This window comes from Vicia villosa, linkage group LG7 (genome assembly GCF_029867415.1).
Source record: "Vicia villosa cultivar HV-30 ecotype Madison, WI linkage group LG7, Vvil1.0, whole genome shotgun sequence".
Taxonomy (NCBI): domain Eukaryota; kingdom Viridiplantae; phylum Streptophyta; class Magnoliopsida; order Fabales; family Fabaceae; genus Vicia; species Vicia villosa.
The window spans coordinates 31,031,559-31,055,868 of NC_081186.1; the positions used below are offsets into that span (position 1 = coordinate 31,031,559).

At 37.3% G+C, this 24,310-nt stretch overlaps 1 protein-coding gene across 1 annotated transcript in view; it reads left to right on the top strand.

Annotated features, from left to right (window-relative positions):
* The window catches only part of LOC131618821 (uncharacterized), a 35,939-nt gene extending 24,394 nt beyond the window's left edge, over positions 1 to 11,545 (top strand). The window contains exon 3 of the mRNA XM_058889979.1: positions 11,300 to 11,545. Within this exon, the coding sequence (XP_058745962.1) occupies positions 11,300 to 11,545 (246 nt within the window). The remainder of the gene's footprint in view (positions 1 to 11,299) is intronic.
* The last annotated feature ends 12,765 nt before the right edge of the window (positions 11,546 to 24,310 follow it).

A 24,310-nucleotide genomic window follows, 5' to 3' on the forward strand; every position in this document is an offset into this window, starting at 1 on the left:
GTCGTCCTTTATTAATGTTTTAAAGTTGAAAAGAAAAAGGGAAGAAAAACTAGCCTAAAATGATCAACTAGCCTAATGTCATGATTATTATAGGTCCTAAATCTATGGGAACATACAAGTGAAATTACAAGATAAATCTACAAGTAAAAAAAATCACAGGTGAGCATGATACAAAATAGTACTAAAAATGATTAAAAGAATGACTTGAAAAATAGTACAAAAGCATGGAATAAAATATTCAAAATATAGCATGAAATGGATTAAAAGACTATTTATTTTTGTGAGATTTTTATAAAGAAAAAGAATTCTAATTAAGCAAAAAAAGAAATTAAAAGAATTAGCCTAAACTAATATTTTGTGATTTATTTTTATACGTCAAAATTAACACTAAGGTCTAAAATTGAAAGGAAGAAAATTAGCATCTTATTTACTCAAAGAAATATGAGGAAAATCTAATTAAAACCTAAATTTCACTAATAAAACATAGAACCAGGGGGTGTGAATTAGATTATAGGTGTAAAGAGTAACTGGTGCATGGCCCATCCAGAATAGGGCCCAGGGGTGTTTTTATTGGTCACAGACCTTTTTATGCCAAACACTAGTATGATGGGCCATGGTGGGGTATACAGGATTCGGCCCAAGGTTGATTGGTGATCCAGAATTTGTTTTCTTCAGATTAATTAACAACATTAATTAATTAAATAAAACAAAAATGAAAAGGGAAATATAAAGAGGAATTAGGGTCTAACGTTGTGACGTTCCCTATCCTATTCTCAGGTTTCTCTCCCTCGCTTACTCTCATCTCACGCACAGCGGTGGCCGGAGAAAACCTTCCCTATCTCCGATCGTTTCGCCGCCGTTCCTTCTCCAGAATCCTCTCGAGTCTCACACCAAACACTCAAAAACACGTCTCAAATCGACATGGGAAAACGAAACCTAAACATGAAATTGGTACAATCAAGAACAAAAGGAGAATCGAAGGAATCAGGATGCGACGAAGACGCTAAAAAGGCCGAAGTTTAAGAGATTGAAGAACTTACCTGGTGTGCAGAAGGAGGTGAAGATCGAGCAGAGATGAACGCGATTGAGAAGAGATATTGGCTCAGGTAACTTCGAGTCTTTACTTGTATTTGATTTTCTGCTTCTTCTTCTTCCTTGTATGATTTCTTCTTCTACTCTTCTTCTTGGATTGTTTCTGTTCTTCCGTCTTCTGGTTCTTTATCTTTGTTGAGCAATCTTTACAACTGTAGCGTGAGTATGAGGGATGAGAGAATTGAGTTGAGGTCTAGCTCGGTTGAAGGAGTTTCAGAGGTTGAAACTCCAACAACGATGATGATGAGCTTTAGTATTAGTTTGAGAGAGATGAAATTGCAGAGAATGAGAGTGAGAAGTTGAAGATGGAGTGGTGATGGAGAAGAAAATGAGGATGAATGAAGTATGAAAATGGTGGAGAGGGTGAGTGAGAGAAGAGCGGGAAGAAGATGAAGATGGAGGTGAATGTGAAGAAATGGCTTCTGTGATGGTTTTGATTGGGAGATGGCGTCTAAACTGATAATGGTGGAGGTGATGAGAATATATAGAGTTTGAGAGAGTGGAATTCAGTTGAGGGAGAAATTCTGACCCATAGGATTAGAGGGAGTTAGTTAGTGAATTGATGGTGTGAGATTGAGTTGGTTAAGATGGTTATGAGTTGGTTATTTTTCTGTTTTTGACAGTTATGAGTTGGTTAGAGAAAGTTAGTTAACAATCTGTTATGAGGTGGTTAATTGTAGTTTTTCTGTTATGACTTTGGTTAGGGAAATTGAATGGGACTGTTTGTGGTTTGTTGGTTATTTAGAAAAAGTTAGGAAAGGTTTTGAACTTAAAAACAGTTAGGAACTAGTAAAAAGGTTAATTGGTTAGTAAAAGGGATGATCGTGTATGGATGTACTGAAAATGGCAGGTTTTGAATTGTGCAGCAAGTTTAGACTTGTATTGGGTTATTCTATGGAACTATTTGGATATGGTTGAAACAGGTTTGAATTCTGTAAAACTGAATGTCAGGTAGTTAATGAAACAGGGCTGAACTGTTAGAAATGCAGCTGGTTTTGAATGTGTTTGTGAGGTGTATGTATGTATATGTGGATGGTATTTAGGTACATGAATTTATGAATGTGCATATGGATGGTTTAGTGTATGTATGCTGATCGTATGTGACTGTTATTGATATGAATGTGAATAACTAAGTGCTGTATGTTTTTTTTGTTGGATTTTATAGGTGCAATATTATCCTCTCCGGCTAACCCGAGCAGAACTCGGCAAGCTAGAGCACGGAGGCAGTCCAGAGCAGCAGGAGATGATTTGCATAAGGACTTTTATACCATTACTAGAACAAGACAACCAAGGTTGATCAAGGCTGATTGAGTTATTTCAGGGCCACATGATCATTGCTAATATTTGCAGTATCCAATTAGAAATATCAGACCGGTCGGTGCTTGTTGCCTACTGAAGCAAATCATGTAGACATCTCTTCTCAATTGGGGCCTGACACAATTCCAACATTAGATGCTAAGGACTTTTCAATTTTCCCCAGCTTGCTCTCACAAATGCAGGATCTAGTTTTTGTAATTGAACTTAGGGGAATCTTCTCAGTTGAGCTTTTGTGATAGACCTTTTCTGGATGATATTATTTCATGAAAAACTTTGCTTTGTAATTTGTGTTAAGAACCCTTGATGTAACTTATATGGTTTTCTTTTCTGAATTTAGATTTTGTAATGCATTTGGACTCCAGAACTTGTGATGAAATATGGCTCTTGAAAGTCTAAATGGTGTTTCCTTTCAAATCAATTAGGATCTTTTCTCCTTTTAATGTACATTAATCGAACTTTAAAAGCCCAATAATTTTCAGATCTATAACACCCATAAGCGTAACCAAAACTTATCTTAAGATGAACTTGAATCAAAACCAATGAATCCACATCTTTCTCTTGCGTAAGAACCAAAGCCGATGATTTGCCATCCATGTAGCCAAGTGGCCTAACATCTCAAATAATAAATCTGAATTTGAACCAAATTGTCATTCGTTGAGGACTGACTTAACAGGGCTTCTGATGATGATAGAGACCTTAATCTACTCCATAATTCTTGATCCCATATCCAGTTATTGATTAAGCGAATGCATAATTTTATTTATGACTTAAGATGCAAATGCAAATGAAGCAATAAACCAATTAGAAAAAGAATTAGATGGGCAAATTTTGGGGTGCAACAGCTGCCCCTATTTAATCGTCTTGAACCTGAAGGTGAGATTGGAGCTAGCCTTTCGAACATTCAAGGTAGAAGAAGATTAAATATCAATGGACCCTGAAAAAATTGCCTGATGAAAGATAGGATCCACTAGGGAAAAGAAATGGTGTCAACTCTACTGAGGAAGAACGTATCAACTATGGGTTGAACAAATTAACTCTGGGTTAGAAGTGAAATAAACATCAACTCTGGGTTGAAAAAGAAAAGTGGATCAACTCTAAGTCAGAGATTAAAAGGAAGTCAACTCGGGGTTGGATAAGAGGTTAACATCAATTCTGGATTGAGAACGGAAAGCGAAATTAGTATTAATGGGACAAGATATGGGTATCAACTCTAGGTTGAAGAAGAAAAGGAAATCAACTCTGGGTTGAAGACAATGGGTAGACATCAACTCTGGGTTGAGAGGAGGTAATTCAACTCTGGGTTGAAAGAGGCAAGATGAACAATTAGGAATAACCGTCAACTCTGGGTTGAGTGGGAAAGAAAGAAGATAACTGTCAACTCTGGGTCGAATGGGAAAGATAAAAGATAACCGTCAACTCTGGGTTGAGTGGGAAAGAAGAAAAGATAATGTGCAATATCCGTCAATTCTGGGTGAGAGGGAAAAAGACAAAAGATAACCGTCAACTCTGGGTTGAGTGGGAAGGACAAAAGATAACCGTCAACTTTGGGTTGAGTGGGGAATAAAAAAGATAACCATCAACTCTGGGTTGAGTAAAGGATGACCGTCAACTCTGGGTTGAGTGGGAAAGAGGAAAGATAACCGTCAACTCTGGGTTGAGTAAAAGATAACCGTCAACTCCGGGTTGAGTGGGAAAAGAAAAAAGGTAACCGTCAACTCTGGGTTGAGTGGGAAAGGAAGACAAGGATCAACTCTGGGTTGAATAAAAGATAACCGTCAACTCTGGGTTGAGTGGGAAAAGAAAAGGATCAACTCTGGGTTGAACAAAAGGAAAGATAACCGTCAACTCTGGGTTGAGTGGGAAAGAGAGATAGTCAATTCTGGATTGAACAAATGACAACCGTCAACTCTGGGTTGAGTGGGAAAAGATAAAAGATAACCGTCAACTCTGGGTTGAGTAAAAGATAACCGTCAACTCCGGGTTGAGTGGGAAAAGAAAAAAGGTAACCGTCAACTCTGGGTTGAGTGGGAAAAGAGAAAAGATGACCGTCAACTCTGGGTTGAGTGGGAAAAGAAACAATAAGAAATATCCGTCAACTCTGGGTGAGAGGGAAAAGACAAGGGATCAACTCTGGGTTGAATAAAAGATAACCGTCAACTCTGGATTGAGTGGGAAGAGATAATTAACTCGGGGTTAAAAGATGAAAGGAAAGCCAACTCTGGGTTGAATCACAAAAAACATCAACTCTAGGTCGAAGAAAGGTGAACATGATTGACTTTTGGAGATGACACCGCAATGGTAACTCTGAGTGATCCAGTGGAATGTCAATTGTATGCTTTGTAGGGACCTCATCTGATGAATAACTTGGCTTATGCTTCATATGCAATGCTTGATTTGTTTTATGCACTTCTGGAGATGCAATGCAATGAATTCTATATGCAGTGTACTGATTGATTGTCAGGGTTTCTGCTTTGTATGAGGGATAGATTAGGTGGAGTTCTAAAACTCTGCTTGATTCAAGATAAGGTGGATGCCCCTGCTTTATTGATGATTGGATCATGTGGAAAAAATGATAATGAGAATGCAATGATATGCATGATGCATGTATGACTATGGATGGAATGATTGTCTCCAAGATACAAGGAGTGGATGGAGGAATCCTTGCAGGAAGGTTGTTGCTTGAAGGATAGCCCTTGTGAAGGTGAGGTGTTTGGCTTGACTCCTCGACACTTGTCTCGATATCTGACACTTGATTGAAGATGAAGAGATGAATTGTTACTAGCTTGCCCCAGCTTGTATGATCTCTTGAGATAGAACTTTGATAATGCTTGAATCATGGAGATTTGCGATGGACTGCCCCAGTGTTGATTATGGAACGAATGCCCCAGATTGAAAGGAACTCTTTCACCAAATGGATTCTTCAGATATTTGCTCAGTAGATGACCAACCTTTGCCTTTGTATGATTACTCGATGGAATTTCAATGTTGAACTTTCCTTGGTATCAAGTACTTACTTTCAAGTTAGAGACAATTCTGTTTTGAAAAGGATAATGAGAATGCAATGCACATGTTAATCTCAAAAGAAAAGTTTTATTTTCCAAAATGTTGTACTGATACTAACACAAGTGACAAGCAACATTAGGAGTCAGTTTTGACATGATTTCACAGTTTGTATGCTTTCAGAACGAACCCTGCTTCAATTAGGACTTTTGAGGGTTGTAACGTGGTCGGGTTCACGGTTTAAGAAACAAAAGATAAAGGCTCAAGTTCTACTTAACCCACCCATTCTTCGTGATGTTCTCCAATCCTACGTTCAGTTAGTTTGACACGAGTATTCACCTTTCAGGAAGGATTGTGATGGATGAGGATCCTTTGTGATTTTGATGGAGGTGGCAGCCACCCTTTGGTGCTTTTTGTTGATAGTCATAACAACTTGTCCCTCGGAGGATTCTTCTTTTGCTTTTTGCTTTCCCTAACTTTTTCCTGGACAAAATTTCTTTTGATTTTGGTTTTCGTTGTCCAGCGGGATATGCCCTAATTTTTGCCTAAGTCATTTGCTTCAAAGCTTTTCTTTTTTTCTTTTGACTTAGCGGGCTATTGTTTCCTTTTTTTTATCATGATTCATAACTTTCTTTTCATTCTCTTTTTGTCTCGTTCGGGAACAAGTTGTATGACTTTGGTGATTGACTTGAAAAGGTTGCGACTGCCTTCTTCCCAGTAAATGAGAGACATCCATTGGGGATTGTGCTCTTCCTTTTTTGTTGTGAGATCTGAAATATGATCGATCCTCTGATGGAATACCTGAAAGTTGAGCACTCGGCCGCATTAACTGAAGACTACCCTGCCCCTGGTTAAGATTGAGGGTTTCATTGTATTATTTTTTGAAAAGAAACTACTACTTCTTAGGCTCAAAGGGGTTGACGAGGGTTTCACTCCCTTATAACTCCAGTGTTTAGGAATTGAAACAACGCCTGTACATCGTCAGCAGGATCTTTGTCCAAAAGCATACAATTAGTGATTCATGTGTTTTTGACTTTTCATCATTCTCCTTTTTTAGTTGCTTAATACAAATGAGTGAAGTATCAATGAATATAATGACAAAAATGAAATGATTTGAGAAAAACATGTATATTACATTATTTTTATTTATTCAAACAGAATGAGTTTCTTACAATGAGAAGTACTTGATAACAACAAAAGTAATACAATTGAAAATACTAAAGAAATCTATACAATGGCAAGCTTGGCCTTATTCTAATGCAAATGAAATGTTCTCTGACAAACATAAAGTCTTCATGGTCCACTGGTGGAAGGTCCATTGTGAGGTGGCATGGGATTGTTGATCACATTAGGTGCCACAGGTGCAAACGCAATCTCTTTTGCGTCAAGCAGATCCTGAACTTTGTCTTTTAGAACTCTGCACTCTTCAGTAGTGTGACCAGATCCTCCCCAGTGGAATTCACACTTGGCATTAATCTTGTAATTTGGAGGGAGGGGATCAGGAGGAGGCCTAGCTTCAGCTAATTGAATCAGTTTTTGATCAAGCAAGGCGGCGAGAAGTTGGCTATAGGTCATTGGTACACGATCATACACCATTTTAGGCCTATTCTGCCTCTGTTGACCTTGTCTCTGCTGATAACCTTGTTGTTGGAAACCTTGTTGTTGTTGTTGGACATATTGTTGATAAGGGACCCAAGGTTGTTGACCAATGGGTGCCACATAAGCTTGAGGGGCGGTGGCGGCCACTTGATAGCAAGGAGCTTGATCTTGAGCATAGGTGGCACTGGTCTCGCCTTCTTTCTTCTTGACAAAGTTACCCTGAGGTTTCTTGTACCCATATTGGTTTGCAGCAGCAGCATTGGCGGGATTCTGGATCTTACCAATTTTCAAACCATTCTCAATTCTTTCACCAATCCTGACTAGATCGGAGAAACCAGAAGAAACACTACCAACCATTCTCTCATAATAATGTCCTTGAAGAGTGTTCATGAACATGTCAACCAGTTCGGATTCAGAAAGTGGTGGATTCACTTGAGCAGCCATTTCTCTCCACCTTTGAGCATACTCTTTGAATGTCTCATTGGTCCTTTGCACTTGATTTTGAAGTTGCAACCTAGTCGGTGCCATGTCAATGTTATACTGATATTGCTTGAGGAAAGCATCAGACAAATCCTTCCAAGATCGGATTCTATTACGCTCCAGATTCATATACCAGTTCAGAGATGCCCCAGATAAGCTATCTTGGAAGCAGTGAATGAGCAATGAGTCGTTGTGGATGTGAGAAGCCATCTTACGACAATACATGATGATATGGCTCTTCGGACAGCTCAAACCCTTGTACTTCTGGAAGTCGGGAGTCTTGAACTTAGGAGGGACAACCAGATTAGGAACTAGACACATATCCTCAGCATCCATCCCATAGGCACTAAATCCTTCAATGGCTCGAATTCTTTCCTCAAGGATTTTGTACTTCTCAGCAGATTTCTCAACGGGTCGAGCTCTTTCAGCAGTTGGTATTGTTTGCATTTCTGGGTTAGCAGAACGAGTACCACAGAAAGCAGGAATAGGAATCTCTGTTTGAGAAGGTGGCACAGGGAGTGGGAAGACGGGATCAGCCATAGTCATTGCTCCAGAAGTCACGGGTATAGTCCCACCTTGGTTTGGAGCTCCAAGGGTATCAACAGTCATGAAGTTGAATGGCATCCCAAGAGTAGCATTAGTCCTTGCTTGGAACTCAAATGGAGTAGAAGAAGGTGGAACGACCTCAAGTTGGCTAGCAGCAGCTTGGTTACCAACAACGGGAATCTCTTGTGTAGAAGGAACCCTTTCAGTTCGCAAGGCTTGGATAGCTTCCAGGATAGCATCGACCTTAGTTTTCATTTGATCCATCTCTTCTCTAATGGCAGCCTGATCTTGTTCATAGTTCTCCATGATTCTTCTTCTGTGAGCTCTTGTCAGATATCGGTGTGGAGGAATCGTTTTGACTGATCTGATGGAGAGGAAGAGTAGTAAGAGTCTTGGTAACCATGGATGCACATGCATGAATGCAAAAATATTAATGAAGATGCAAATGCAACATAAATCAGGATCAAGGATCAAAGCTTCTCAGATAACAGCTTCACATGGTCAATAAGATATGGTCGAATCCTCCAGATTCAGAGGTTCGACGTTGCTTTGATAAATAGCTTGTGCATGAGTCAAAGATGGTCGAACCCTCCAGATTCAGAGGTTCGACGTTGATTCTGATAGATAGCTTTTGCATAAGTCATATAAGGTCAAACCTCCAGATTCAGAGGTTCGACGTTGATTACGATAAATAACTGATGTAGAGCTTCTGTATAAGTCGAATGTTCCAGGATCAAAGGTTCGGCGACCTTTTGAGTATCAGGAGAACCAATAGTCACCAACAGAACATGTACATGTACCTGTAAAGAATATGATTCCCTCCCCACTCACGGGTGTAGTCTAGGTCAGGGTAGGTCAATATGGCAACCAGCGTTATCAGTTCTCCTGAGATACCACCATTGTTGCATCTACATGCCAACGATGATACCCCATTTGAACCTCGACTGGGCGTGGGTCTCATGATCGCACTAGACAAGACCTGACATCTCATCGGCGTCATGACTATCCACTCTATCCTAGGTATCCTATGTGTCAACTCTGGCCTGGGTATTGGGCCTTTTACCTCATAGAAACATCCCACCCAACCTGCAAACAGAGAAAATATGTGGCCCCCACGGGGACCCATAATATAGTCCAGAATGCGAGAAAATAAACATGATATGCAAGCAGAAAATAGATATCATATGCAAGCATAAAGTAAATGAGGCAAAACATAAATAATATATAAGCACACCCAATAAACAAACAACAAACAAAGGCTAGGATCGACTCGCTAAGTACGGACCCGCAATAGGTCTACGTCCCCAGCAGAGTCGCCAGCTGTCGCACGCTCGCGAAAATGAAACAACAGAGTCGCCACCAATATATTTATCCCATAAGGGAAAGGAATATCAGAAAACCTAGAATAAAGAAAGGACGAGGTCTTTCGACCAGAGATAGGGTACGGGAGTCGGTTACGCAAGGGGAAGGTGCTAGCACCCCTCACGCCCATCGTACTCGATGGTATCCACCTATGTTTGTTCTATTCTAAGGGTGTATAAATCTAAAGCTTAATCACTAAGGGAATGCATGCAAATGAAAGAAAAGAAACACGGGGAAAATAAGGTTTATAAATAGTTGTGCTCGCTTAGGCCCCGCGACCTAATGCCTACGTATCCTTTTCAGGAATCAGAGCGCCGTAGTTCGGCTCTTTAGTTTTTGTTTGTTTTTGTGTTTTTTAGTTGAACAGTTACATTCGCACTCCACTGCTCGACCTCTGGAGTCTTAAGCTGGGGATGGAGCGGAAATAACGTGTCCGATTAATGAGAAAGAATGCCCTGATGGCAAGAGAAAGAATGCCTCGGAGGCAAGAGAAAGATGATTGGTTTATGATTTTTAGGTGTAATTCCATGATGGACAAAAACCCACTACAAGGCTTCGCATCACTTCCTTACTTTGTTTAGGTCCGAGCCTTTATTAGATATTTTGAAGTGTTTTTGGTTAAGTGTCTTTTAAGGGAAATTAATTTGTGACTCGAATCATGCCTTAAAAAGAGTTTTTTGAATATTTGGAGAATGCACATCGAGGCCTACGCCACAATCGTTTCTCTAAATGAAATACAATTTTTGAATATTTAGAGAATACACATCGAGGCCTACGCCATAATCGATTCTCTAAATAAAATATAGTTTTTAAATATTTAGAGAATGCACATCGAGGCCTACGCCACAATCGTTTCTCTAAATGAAATACAGTTTTTGAATATTTAGAGAATGCACATCGAGGCCTACGCCACAATCGTTTCTCTAAATGAAATACAATTTTTGAATATTTAGAGAATGCACATCGAGGCCTACGCCACAATCGTTTCTCTAAATAACGGTTAAGAAATACACCGAGGCCTACGCCTCAATCATTTCTCTTCCACTAAGTGGGAAAGAACGTACATCGGGGCCTACGCCCCAATCATTTCTTTCACACTAAGAAAAAAAGCATTAGCATGATTCGCGTCGTCCTTTATTAATGTTTTAAAGTTGAAAAGAAAAAGGGAAGAAAAACTAGCCTAAAATGATCAACTAGCCTAATGTCATGATTATTATAGGTCCTAAATCTATGGGAACATACAAGTGAAATTACAAGATAAATCTACAAGTAAAAAAAATCACAGGTGAGCATGATACAAAATAGTACTAAAAATGATTAAAAGAATGACTTGAAAAATAGTACAAAAGCATGGAATAAAATATTCAAAATATAGCATGAAATGGATTAACAGACTATTTATTTTTGTGAGATTTTTATAAAGAAAAAGAATTCTAATTAAGCAAAAAAAGAAATTAAAAGAATTAGCCTAAACTAATATTTTGTGATTTATTTTTATACGTCAAAATTAACACTAAGGTCTAAAATTGAAAGGAAGAAAATTAGCATCTTATTTACTCAAAGAAATATGAGGAAAATCTAATTAAAACCTAAATTTCACTAATAAAACATAGAACCAGGGGGTGTGAATTAGATTATAGGTGTAAAGAGTAACTGGTGCATGGCCCATCCAGAATAGGGCCCAGGGGTGTTTTTATTGGTCACAGACCTTTTTATGCCAAACACTAGTATGATGGGCCATGGTGGGGTATACAGGATTCGGCCCAAGGTTGATTGGTGATCCAGAATTTGTTTTCTTCAGATTAATTAACAACATTAATTAATTAAATAAAACAAAAATGAAAAGGGAAATATAAAGAGGAATTAGGGTCTAACGTTGTGACGTTCCCTATCCTATTCTCAGGTTTCTCTCCCTCGCTTACTCTCATCTCACGCACAGCGGTGGCCGGAGAAAACCTTCCCTATCTCCGATCGTTTCGCCGCCGTTCCTTCTCCAGAATCCTCTCGAGTCTCACACCAAACACTCAAAAACACGTCTCAAATCGACATGGGAAAACGAAACCTAAACATGAAATTGGTACAATCAAGAACAAAAGGAGAATCGAAGGAATCAGGATGCGACGAAGACGCTAAAAAGGCCGAAGTTTAAGAGATTGAAGAACTTACCTGGTGTGCAGAAGGAGGTGAAGATCGAGCAGAGATGAACGCGATTGAGAAGAGATATTGGCTCAGGTAACTTCGAGTCTTTACTTGTATTTGATTTTCTGCTTCTTCTTCTTCCTTGTATGATTTCTTCTTCTACTCTTCTTCTTGGATTGTTTCTGTTCTTCCGTCTTCTGGTTCTTTATCTTTGTTGAGCAATCTTTACAACTGTAGCGTGAGTATGAGGGATGAGAGAATTGAGTTGAGGTCTAGCTCGGTTGAAGGAGTTTCAGAGGTTGAAACTCCAACAACGATGATGATGAGCTTTAGTATTAGGTTGAGAGAGATGAAATTGCAGAGAATGAGAGTGAGAAGTTGAAGATGGAGTGGTGATGGAGAAGAAAATGAGGATGAATGAAGTATGAAAATGGTGGAGAGGGTGAGTGAGAGAAGAGCGGGAAGAAGATGAAGATGGAGGTGAATGTGAAGAAATGGCTTCTGTGATGGTTTTGATTGGGAGATGGCGTCTAAACTGATAATGGTGGAGGTGATGAGAATATATAGAGTTTGAGAGAGTGGAATTCAGTTGAGGGAGAAATTCTGACCCATAGGATTAGAGAGAGTTAGTTAGTGAATTGATGGTGTGAGATTGAGTTGGTTAAGATGGTTATGAGTTGGTTATTTTTCTGTTTTTGACAGTTATGAGTTGGTTAGAGAAACTTAGTTAACAATCTGTTATGAGGTGGTTAATTGTAGTTTTTCTGTTATGACTTTGGTTAGGGAAATTGAATGGGACTGTTTGTGGTTTGTTGGTTATTTAGAAAAAGTTAGGAAAGGTTTTGAACTTAAAAACAGTTAGGAACTAGTAAAAAGGTTAATTGGTTAGTAAAAGGGATGATCGTGTATGGATGTACTGAAAATGGCAGGTTTTGAATTGTGCAGCAAGTTTAGACTTGTATTGGGTTATTCTATGGAACTATTTGGATATGGTTGAAACAGGTTTGAATTCTGTAAAACTGAATGTTAGGTAGTTAATGAAACAGGGCTGAACTGTTAGAAATGCAGCTGGTTTTGAATGTGTTTGTGAGGTGTATGTATGTATATGTGGATGGTATTTAGGTACATGAATTTATGAATGTGCATATGGATGGTTTAGTGTATGTATGCTGATCGTATGTGACTGTTATTGATATGAATGTGAATAACTAAGTGCTGTATGTTTTTTTTGTTGGATTTTATAGGTGCAATATTATCCTCTCCGGCTAACCCGAGCAGAACTCGGCAAGCTAGAGCACGGAGGCAGTCCAGAGCAGCAGGAGATGATTTGCATAAGGACTTTTATACCATTACTAGAACAAGACAGCCAAGGTTGATCAAGGCTGATTGAGTTATTTCAGGGCCACATGATCATTGCTAATATTTGCAGTATCCAATTAGAAATATCAGACCGGTCGGTGCTTGTTGCCTACTGAAGCAAATCATGTAGACATCTCTTCTCAATTGGGGCCTGACACAATTCCAACATTAGATGCTAAGGACTTTTCAATTTTCCCCAGCTTGCTCTCACAAATGCAGGATCTAGTTTTTGTAATTGAACTTAGGGGAATCTTCTCAGTTGAGCTTTTGTGATAGACCTTTTCTGGATGATATTATTTCATGAAAAACTTTGCTTTGTAATTTGTGTTAAGAACCCTTGATGTAACTTATATGGTTTTCTTTTCTGAATTTAGATTTTGTAATGCATTTGGACTCCAGAACTTGTGATGAAATATGGCTCTTGAAAGTCTAAATGGTGTTTCCTTTCAAATCAATTAGGATCTTTTCTCCTTTTAATGTACATTAATCGAACTTTAAAAGCCCAATAATTTTCAGATCTATAACACCCATAAGCGTAACCAAAACTTATCTTAAGATGAACTTGAATCAAAACCAATGAATCCACATCTTTCTCTTGCGTAAGAACCAAAGCCGATGATTTGCCATCCATGTAGCCAAGTGGCCTAACATCTCAAATAATAAATCTGAATTTGAACCAAATTGTCATTCGTTGAGGACTCACTTAACAGGGCTTCTGATGATGATAGAGACCTTAATCTACTCTATAATTCTTGATCCCATATCCAGTTATTGATTAAGCGAATGCATAATTTTATTTATGACTTAAGATGCAAATGCAAATGAAGCAATAAACCAATTAGAAAAAGAATTAGATGGGCAAATTTTGGGGTGCAACAATCGTGCCGTGTTTGGCCGTGATATTATGAGTTGTATTGTTGTGACATATGATTTTCCGCTGCGATGCAAGTACTTGATTGGCTGACAATGATTAATGATTTCGATATTGTTCTCCTATATGAGTGTTATGTATCTAAGTGATTGAGCATGATATACATATGTGATTTTGTTGTTTAAAATGTGACGCTCCGAATCGTTATGTTCTATTTGCTTGAAATTTTGTACTCTGGTATTCCTCTTTATTGCGTGGTAGATTTGGGGTGTTACACATGGGCTCTTAATTGCTTAGCTCACTTTGTTTGTTTGAAATGTTTGAAAAGAATGTCGTGTGTGAATAGGAAAAACTTTTTAAGGACTTTAGCTTGTAAATAAGCGTAGCCTTTTGGAAATCGTTTTGAAAAGGAGGTTTGAAAAGCATTTGATTTTGATTTGAATGGAGCAAGCAATTAAGAACTACCTACCCTAAGTTTGTCTTTCTTGTTCTTTAAGTCTTTCGGGTGAAAGGGTCTATCCATACCATGAGGGGGAAGGAAGTCTTTCAATTCAATGTTTAAGGGTCATCGAGAGTATCGTTCGCCATAAGACTGTCCCTACCATAAAGAGGGCAGGTAGTCTAAGGGAAGGATATAATAGTCTTTTAGGCAACATGTAAAGACTCCTTAGCACTCAAAGGGACGATCATCATTTTTCGAGGCAACATCGAGGGACGAGATCATATTTATTGTAGGCAACTCGAAGGGACTATGATCTTTATATCGAGGGACTATGAAGATTTTATCGAAGGCAACAGGCTAAGGAGTCCCTACGCTCGAAGGGACTTGACTATTTTGAATGAAAGGCAACAGTAAGAGTGGTAACCTTAAAGATGTGTGTGTGCACCAATCACGTGTTAGATTCAGATATTTAATCTTGGTTTAGTGAGCTATCGTTCAGTTAATTGTTGTCACTCCCTATGTTACTAACCACACAGTTTAATGTATATAGAAAATTAAAACAGTTTATGGGTGCGGAAAGTAAAATGCGGAAAGTATAAAGCCCTAATTACTATTACATCAAAATCAAATGATCGACCTATACACCTTCTAGAATTTAAATGACGGAAATTAAATTCAATAATTAAATAAACAGCATAATAAAAGACGGAATTTAAACAATCATGCGACATTCAAGAGTTTTGAGATGAGAAGAGAATCGGGCGAAAATTATAATTTGGAAAAAAAATCAGGTTTAAGTGGAAAGATAAATCAATTACCTAATTACCTAATTAATTAATTAATTATTAAGTTGAAAAGAAAAAAAAACTAATTCTAATTAAATCACTAAACTAAATTAATTGAGAAATATTATGTGAAACCCTTAATTCCAATTGGTTGTTTTTAATTTAAAATAGTAAATAAAAAGTGAGTGAAAATAACAAACTTGAAAACAAACAAACAAACAAGAAAAAAAATCAAATGAACCTTGGAGGTGTGATCTGGAATAGGGGTGTATGGAAAACAAAGGCCCAACAACATACAACCCAATGCTCCTGCGCTTGATCCAGTGTGAAGGATATGTGATAGTCCATGGTAGGGAAGCAATCTGGTCCTTCTGATCTGGGCTTGTGTGGATCCAATGGCAGAGATGTGAGGACACATGGAGCATGCATGTGCGCTAGGTGTACTGGATCTGTGGATAAAACATTGTAAACTATAATGTCATAGATGGGACTCGAACATAAGACACTACACTTATTCATCCATTCACGTTTCCAACTGCACCAAGATTGTTAGTCATTAATAACATGAACAAAATAAAATAAATACATAAAACAAAGCTAGTGGTGGAGTCAAAGCGTGGGACCCTTGGATGCACGCCTGGGCCAATGAGAAGTGGGAAGAGAAACTGATGGAGTTGTCTGGCGAATGGAGTGCAGCACGCGTGGGGGAGAGAGGAATAGAATTTTTGATCCACGAATCAAAACGAGCCACGCGTAGTCCCACTAGCCTTCGTCCCTGACCTTCGCATCTGCGGGTTTTGCTGCGGATTTATCCGCAGAATTACCTGCGGATTTTGCATCGAATTTCCTGCAATTTATAAAAACTAAACAAAACTCCATTAAAGCTTAAGCTAAGCGCCCAGACATTGTCTTCAAGGTACTACTACCTCATTAGAGGCTTCACTTGGGTCTGAGAACGTACGAAGCATAGGAAACGAAAGCTTCCAATCACAAAGCCCTAACAATGGCATCACCTGTTCCAGACGTTAAAACACCATATTGATGGCTCAATCCTTCTCAAGATAGCACCAGGGTTACGTCAATACAATCAAAACACGTTAATGCACCGTGACATGAAAAATATGAAATTTTGAATATGAGTGCAAGTTGATATTCATGATGCGTATGTTCTAGGTACAACCACGAGTTCTTACTTACCTGGGCTTAGCCTATAATATTCCAGAAGTTGAATAGAATGGATGGGAGTCCTTGAAATTCGTTGCCACAAAAAATTCGACTTGCCCTAGTTTATGAACTTTTTTATGACTTTGAACCCTAGTATTTTGCTCTCCCTTTCTCCTCCCTTGGGCTTAACGTGTTATGAATATATAGAAGAATAGAATTAGGTTAGAACTTGTCTTGAGATTGAATCAATTAGGTGATGTGGAAATTGAAAAAAAGATTTATATTAAATCTTTCTAAAATTAGACACCATTCTATTTCATGCATATTTTGCTTTTGATCATGGCCATTGGATTGAATTTGGATTGATTTAATGAATGGAGATTGTATCATAAAATTTATTTCATTTAAATGTGATTTTATTTGATTTAATTTGAATTTAAATAAATAAAATCAAATATAAATAAAATAAAATCATGAGATAAAATTTATATGATCAATGGGCCTATATTGAGCTTAGAATTTCGTGCATAGTCCAAAATTATAGGCCCACTACTTAAAAATACAAAATTCCCCACTTAGGCTTTCATGTATTTTCTCAAAATTGACCAACTTGCGCAAGCCATAACTCGTTCAATATTTGTCATATGGGGATGATCTAGGACTTTTTGGAAAGCCCAAGATGTCCTCTATAAGACACTTTGGAACATATTTTTCATTTGGAGATTTTATCTTGATGATATGGCTCCTAACAAAAAACAGCTTTTTGCAAGCTTCTAGAAGGACCTGAAATGTTTTTACTTATATCTCATATGCGAAAGCATTTCTTGACCTTGGGCCCAACATAAAATTTGTAGAGAATGAAATTTCCTTGAGAATAGGATTTGGTTGAGGAATTTATGATAAAGTATGAGAGAGATATGATCAGTCAAAGTTGGGTTGAGTTTTACCCAAAAACCCTAATTTAGCAACTTGGACATTTGATGAATTTGAAGTCTTCCTTGATGAATCATGATCAATACTTGATAAAATTATGAATGTGACTTCAAAATGTTTATGTTGACAAAAAATCAGGAGTTTTGACTGTACTTTGACCATAGTTGACTTTTAGGTCAAACTAGTCGCCTATCGATCATTTGAGCAGTTGACTGAGCAATCCTATGCATCAGAGCTTGAAACTTGGCATGAGGACCCTTTGAAGCATATGAGAGGCCATGAGATCCATTTTAGGTCTTAGAACTCGATTTTACTTTGAGAAATACAAAACCCTAGTTTAGAGGCTGTTGATTAGGAGAGAGACTGTATGCTTCCTTCTTGATTATCTTTGAGCATTTGAAAGTCAGATGGACTGAAATACGAGTAAATATGATGGGCAAATTTTGTTAGTAAACGATGTTGACGTGTTGTGAAGTGGTGAATTGTGTATGAATTTATTCTAATATATTTGTTATCATACGCTCTTTATATGGTTATGATATCTCACCCCTTCTGTTTGAATGTTACCCCTATGTGGTAACGTGCAGGTGGTCAGGAATGAGGGATAGTTACTTTCAAGTAGTTCGATTTGGTGTCGTCGCTCTGATACGTAACACTAGAGAGGGGATGAGTGTTATTAGTTTTAATTATTGTATTTTAATTTGATTGTTGAAGTTTTATGAAGTAATGATGTTGACTATTGTCGAACGAAGTTGTTATTGGTTTTTAATTGAATTCTTAATAACTTTCTCTGCGTAATAAAGGATGTTTTTTAAGAATATATCGTTTTGATCGGTTCATCCATTTTGAATGTGTTATGTATCTGTTATTAAATTATGAGCATGTGTCGGTATTGTCGAACGAAGTTGTCATTGGTTTTTAATTGAACTCTTAATGACTTTCTCTGCGTAATAAAGGATGTTTTTGAATAATATATCGTTTTGATCGGTTCATCCATTTTGAATGTGTTATGTATCTGTTATTAAATTATGAGCAATGCCTCGAGCCTTCATCGAATTCTTGATCAATCCTGAAAATTACAAAAAATGAAGAAGATAAAAGTTAGTCCATTAAAGATCTACAAACCCTAATTGACTAAAAAAAATCTACAAACCCTACTTGAAAATTCTACAAACCCTAATTGATTAAAAAAAACCCAGGTTTAAAACAATTAGTTTATATACAATAAACAACTTAACATTGTTGAGAATTACGAAAATCGAAAGTTCGATTAAATTAAAAAAATAAATAATTTATGGGATTACCGTAATTAATTAATTAATTAAAAGCTGATGTGAAAGACAATTATTGTAAAAAAAAATTATTTTTAATGTTATGAGAAAAATGAAGTTTTCGATTAAATAAATTAGAGTCATGAAAATATGTATTTAATAAATAAAAGGTTTAACTAAAATAATTGTTATAAAAAAAAATAAGATAGAGAAAAGAAAATAAATAAAAGGGGGTTATGTAATTAAAAATAAAAAAAATTAAAAAAATCTTAGCTTTTGATGATATGTGGCACGTTGGTGAAGGTGTACGATAGACTGCTTGCTTCAGAGCGTTGTATCTGAATCAGAAAGGATCTGTTGGCTGAATGATGAAGGCGCATCATAGTCCATAATGGCACGCACTCACCTGATCCCTAGACATCTCAAAAAGCCAACGCGCGCTTTTCATTCAGAACAGACCAATGACATCCTGCCACGCCATCGTCTTCCTCGCTCATCCGTCGTCTTAGCCCAAGCTTTACCCACGGTTTTTTGCTTCCGTTGCCATATACCTGCAAATCACGAATACAACCAAAATGCACCAAAAATGTTTCGCGACCACACCATTGTGGTCGTACAAGTCTCACGAGTTCATTGATACCTGAGATTAGGTCTGATTTTACCTAATGAAGAAAACCCTAATCTACAACTTAAAACCCTAACAATGGTGAAACTCAAATAACAACATATTAATGCAATTAAGTTTCTAGAATCAATCAGAGCATCAATACAAACATGAATATGCAACCAAAATACATTAATTATGTGCGTATGATTGAATTTGATTCAAAGTTAAAAGGCTCGAAAACATGACTTACTGTGGGGTGTTCTTGATGCTTTAAGGTATGGGAGTGATCGAGACAGCTTCAGGGAAGATCAAGGAAGGTTTTTGACTGCTTAATTCTCCTTGAATTGGCCTGCAACTAAGAAATCAGTCTTGGAATTTCATGAATTCTTAGGACTCGGGTTTGGGTTCTTTGAGGTAGTGAAAACGTGTCCTAGGGGTCTGCAATTGCTCACTATTTATCATAGAATGAACTAGGTTAACAAAACTTGATAGAATCTCTTTGAATCCTTGATTGCCATTTAAGAAAATTTGATTGAAATTTGGTTCATGATCTTTCTAATTTTGGCCTTGAATGATCCTGTAACACCCCAAATCTACCCCGCAATTATAAGCGAAAATCAGAGTGCATTTAAAAATCTTCATCAAACAATGGGATGTCACAATTCGACTTAACCAAACAAACATACTTATATTGCATTTAATAAAGATACATAGCATTCGGAACAAAATATCAGCAAAGGGGTGAGATATCTTACAATATAAAGGAATGCATGATAAATAATATAGGAGATATAGATCATACATAATTTCACCACTTTGCATCACATAACATCTTACAACAAGTTTCACCGTAAAACAACTTATCAATATAATACAACTTTCAAAACGGAAACGATGTCATTAATCACATATTCAAATATACAAGTATGATATCAAATACAACACAACAAACATATCATTATCACGTTGCAACAAACACCTCGTCATCTCAACAATCAAAACACAATTCAAATGCAATTCAAATGCGACTCAAATGTGACTCAAACTTATGCATATGCATGTGGTACCATTGGAGTAAAACTCCCGTCTCAAACATTTGCCACAAGGGCCGTCTCAAACATTTGCCATAAGGGCCGTCTCAAACAATGCAATGGATGCGACTCAAATGATGCACATCCACAAACACAACTTAAACCACTTAATCAACTTAAACGACATGATCAAATTGAACGACATAATCAACTTAAACAACATAACCACATCAACTAAACAACCTCAACTCAATGCCAAGGTTCTATGGCAATAACCGTATCATAGTAATTTACCACATCCCAATCACATAATCACATCATATCGACATACAACATCTATTCAACTTCATTCTTATCAACATAATACAACTTATCAATAGGGACCATAGGGTCTACAACAACAACGACAAATTCATCATGTTATAGCAACAATAACAATTCAACATATTGCACAACAACAACAAACATCAACATGTTAACACAACAACAACAATTCATCATGTTTCAACAACAACAATTCATTATATTGCACAACAACAACAAACATCAACATGTTACAACAACAACATCATTTCATCATGTTACAACAACAACAATTTATCATGTTAACGACAAACATCAATAATTCATCATATCACCAACAACATCAACAAATTCGTCATATTCCCTAATTCAAGTAATCATCATAACACGTTATATTCAACTTCCTAATAAAGACATATATATTCTTAATTCATCACATGGCATCGTCGTCGACTCATACATATCAAATACGCACAATTAATCACATATAGCATACAACATCTTTATCAATTATGCATATCATCATATATCTCATTATCTCATCATAAGGAAGGCACATATTATCATTTCAATAACATTGTATCGTCATAAGAAAACATACATCAAGTTATACCATAACATGGTTATGTCAATTCATAACAAAGAGCACACTTCGCATGTTAACACAACATAGTTCATCACTTGATCCTTATAAACACAATAGGATACTATATCATATGAATCATTTCATTACATCATGGTATAGTTCATTGCGTTAGCTTTCCAACGCTTCGAACGGCGCATAAAACGGAGTTACGGATCAAAAGTTACACACATTCGAATTTTTCTTAAATATGCCTATAGTCGCGCCGCCACCCTACAGACGCGCCGCGAACTACAAGGAAGTAGCCTACCAACTACTCAGTTCGTTCTGCAAACTATTGTTCGCGCCGCAAACTATTGTTCGCGCCGCGATCGCAGTGCAGGAACATTTCCCTGTACGCGTTCAGCATATCCCTTTTCTCATCCTAACACCCAAATTCATGTTCTAGCTCAAAATTGCACACGAAATTCACATACATAACATATATACAACTCATAAGGACCTCTATATTCATCAAAACCTTATTAATCATGCAACTCTATGAATTTCACCCAAATCTCAAAAGCTAGGTTTTCACATTCTTTCCACCAAACATACCACAATTCAGAACCCACACATAGAATCATGGTAAGAAGCATTATAACATATCATTTCCATCAATACATACAATATTACCCAAATTGATTTCACTTAAACCTAACCATTTCAAACTCACACATATATGGAGAATGTCATACAATCTAACCCACCATAAACATTATCATGCCAAACCTTAGAGATTAAGAACCCCACCCTTACCTTAGCAAAAGCTTCACTTCCTTCAATGGAGCTCTTCCTCTTCACGCCATAGCTTTCCCTCTTCCTTCCCTTCTTTCTCTTCTTTCTCTTCTATCTCTTCTTTCTCTTCTTTCTCCGCAAAATGAGTTATGAGGCCAAACCTCTAAAACCCTAACTCTTACTATTATTCTTTTCTTAATTGGGCTTAGCCCAAAATCCAATCTCTTATGTCATATTTGTTTCACTTAGGACCAATTCATAATCTCTCTTTAATTACTCAATTAAGCCAAATAAAACACATAAATAATTAACCACACAACTTAACCGAATATCATATCCAATAATATTCCACATTCACCATCGATCTATAACTTTAACAATACTAACTCGCAAATGTACTTCTCTGACTAATCCGACTAATTAATCTGACCATAACTTAACTGCTTAAATCAACATATTAATCCATTACGTTTGTAGAATAATACTGATAAACCTCGACTTCAACTAATTCCAATGAATAAATCCTCGATCAATTTAATTAAATAATTAATTAAATTTGGGGCGTTACAACTCTCCCGCACTTAGAATATTTTCGTCCTCGAAAATCCATCCGACATAACCGTCCTCAACTTCGCTTCCAACTCTCCAATTCTCAATTGCAATTGACAACACTTCGACTACCAAAATAACTCAATCTGACTTAAATCCAGTGTCAATTATTCGACATCTCAACGATATACTCGTTAACAACTTACCAACCATCCCAGGAACCTCCCGGCTTATCAATACTTATGGTAGCAACAACCTTAACTCGCTTATACATGGAGATACAATCTCACTTCATTAACTTAGCAACAGAGTCATCACTGTTTAACAATACCTTGACTATCAATCCTTAAGGTAGTAACAATCATAATCCTCATATACTTGGGTGTTCAACACCACACCGTTATAGTAATAACAACATTCTCAACACCAGAACACATACTTACTTCCATTCTCATGATTATACATGATAATCTTCAACAAACACCAACAACTCTCTCTCCGCCTTGTTGTATCACTCCTATAGTAACATCAACGTAGCCAGCATACTCAACTTAGTCATAGTACAGAATATCACTTATTACTTACAGAGTCCAACAACAATATAACGACAACAGAAACCAAATTACTATAGCGTCAACTTAACAAGATTACTCGACAAATACACCCAACTCCAACATCAACTAACATCCCTTATATCATCCTTATAAACTCGGCAAAAAATACCATATTTCTGATACCTCGTTCTCATCTTAACAGCCCACCAAATCAAACATGCAGATACAAACATATCATTCCCCTAGGCTTCCGATACCTAGTTCTTCACCTCTAACAAACACACACGCATAGCAACTGCGCCACCTTACACATCCGCTGCGCAACTATGATAATCCATCTTAAGTCACCGTCCATATTAAATCTTTCCGTCAATCATATGGTTCACAAGTCTTAATCTAGTTCAGACTTCCTTAAACATCTATCACAAAACTGTTGTTCACTCGACATTCTCAATCCTTCACTTTGCGATGCTATCTCCCCTATAAACCAGCTTCTCTGACCTGTTTGTCACTTCTTAATCATTCATGGATACTTTTCCGTTGATTCACACCAACCAGAGAGCAACTATCTTCACGACATAACATTCATCTCTTTACGCACTATCATGCTGGCAAGATACGTCTATGCTATCCAATCACGATTCTGTCTACTATCAACAAGTGATTAAGGGTGATCAAGTCCTCAATTTGTCAATATATAGCCGACAACCATAATGGAGTATAAACCGTCATTACCAACATTAATAATGTTCTTTTCCAACTTGTGCTCATATCACCAGAAGCAATATGATTCCGTAATTCACTAATCTTCCAAAATCATCCGAAAAAACTAACACCGGCGTCTTGCAGCTACTTCCTTAAGCACCTCTGACGATACATCAGAACAAAATTCATGTACACCATTATTCGTAATTCTTATTATTGAAATCATACTCATCTCTTCGCATTACCAATTCTTACTCGCGCTTCAAAACGTTTCCACGGCTTCAACAGTTCTAATACTGCCTCAATCACTTGCAACAATCTTACAACAAGGTCTACATCGATACTTCTTTTAATCACTGATGCAACATCGACATATTACGCAAGGTTGCTCAACCAACAACTTCACAGTCCATCAGCAGCACTGGAATATCGCACTTTCTAAATTCCATCTTCTAGAATTTATTCTCATTACTTACACTTACCTTTAGACATATCAGGAACTTGCACCATGCTCGCATACCAACAACCGCTATATAGCTCCTCATCCTTCTAGAAGTGAACATCAAAAATTCCTGATCATCATCTTCCATCAAGATGCTTCAACTTAACTAGAAACCAAAATCTTAAATCCAAGTCATCTTCGATTCAGGAAACAACAAACTCCAACAACACTTGCATTGTCGCCCCCAGCAGCATACTACATCCTACAACTGAAACATAACTGAGAAGCATAGCTTCTCCTCCACTTAGCTTCAAACCAACTTCTACAGACAAACGATCAGAAGAACAACAAGTACCGACAGTGATTCACACACTCGTCGTGTACACGGGAATAAACATC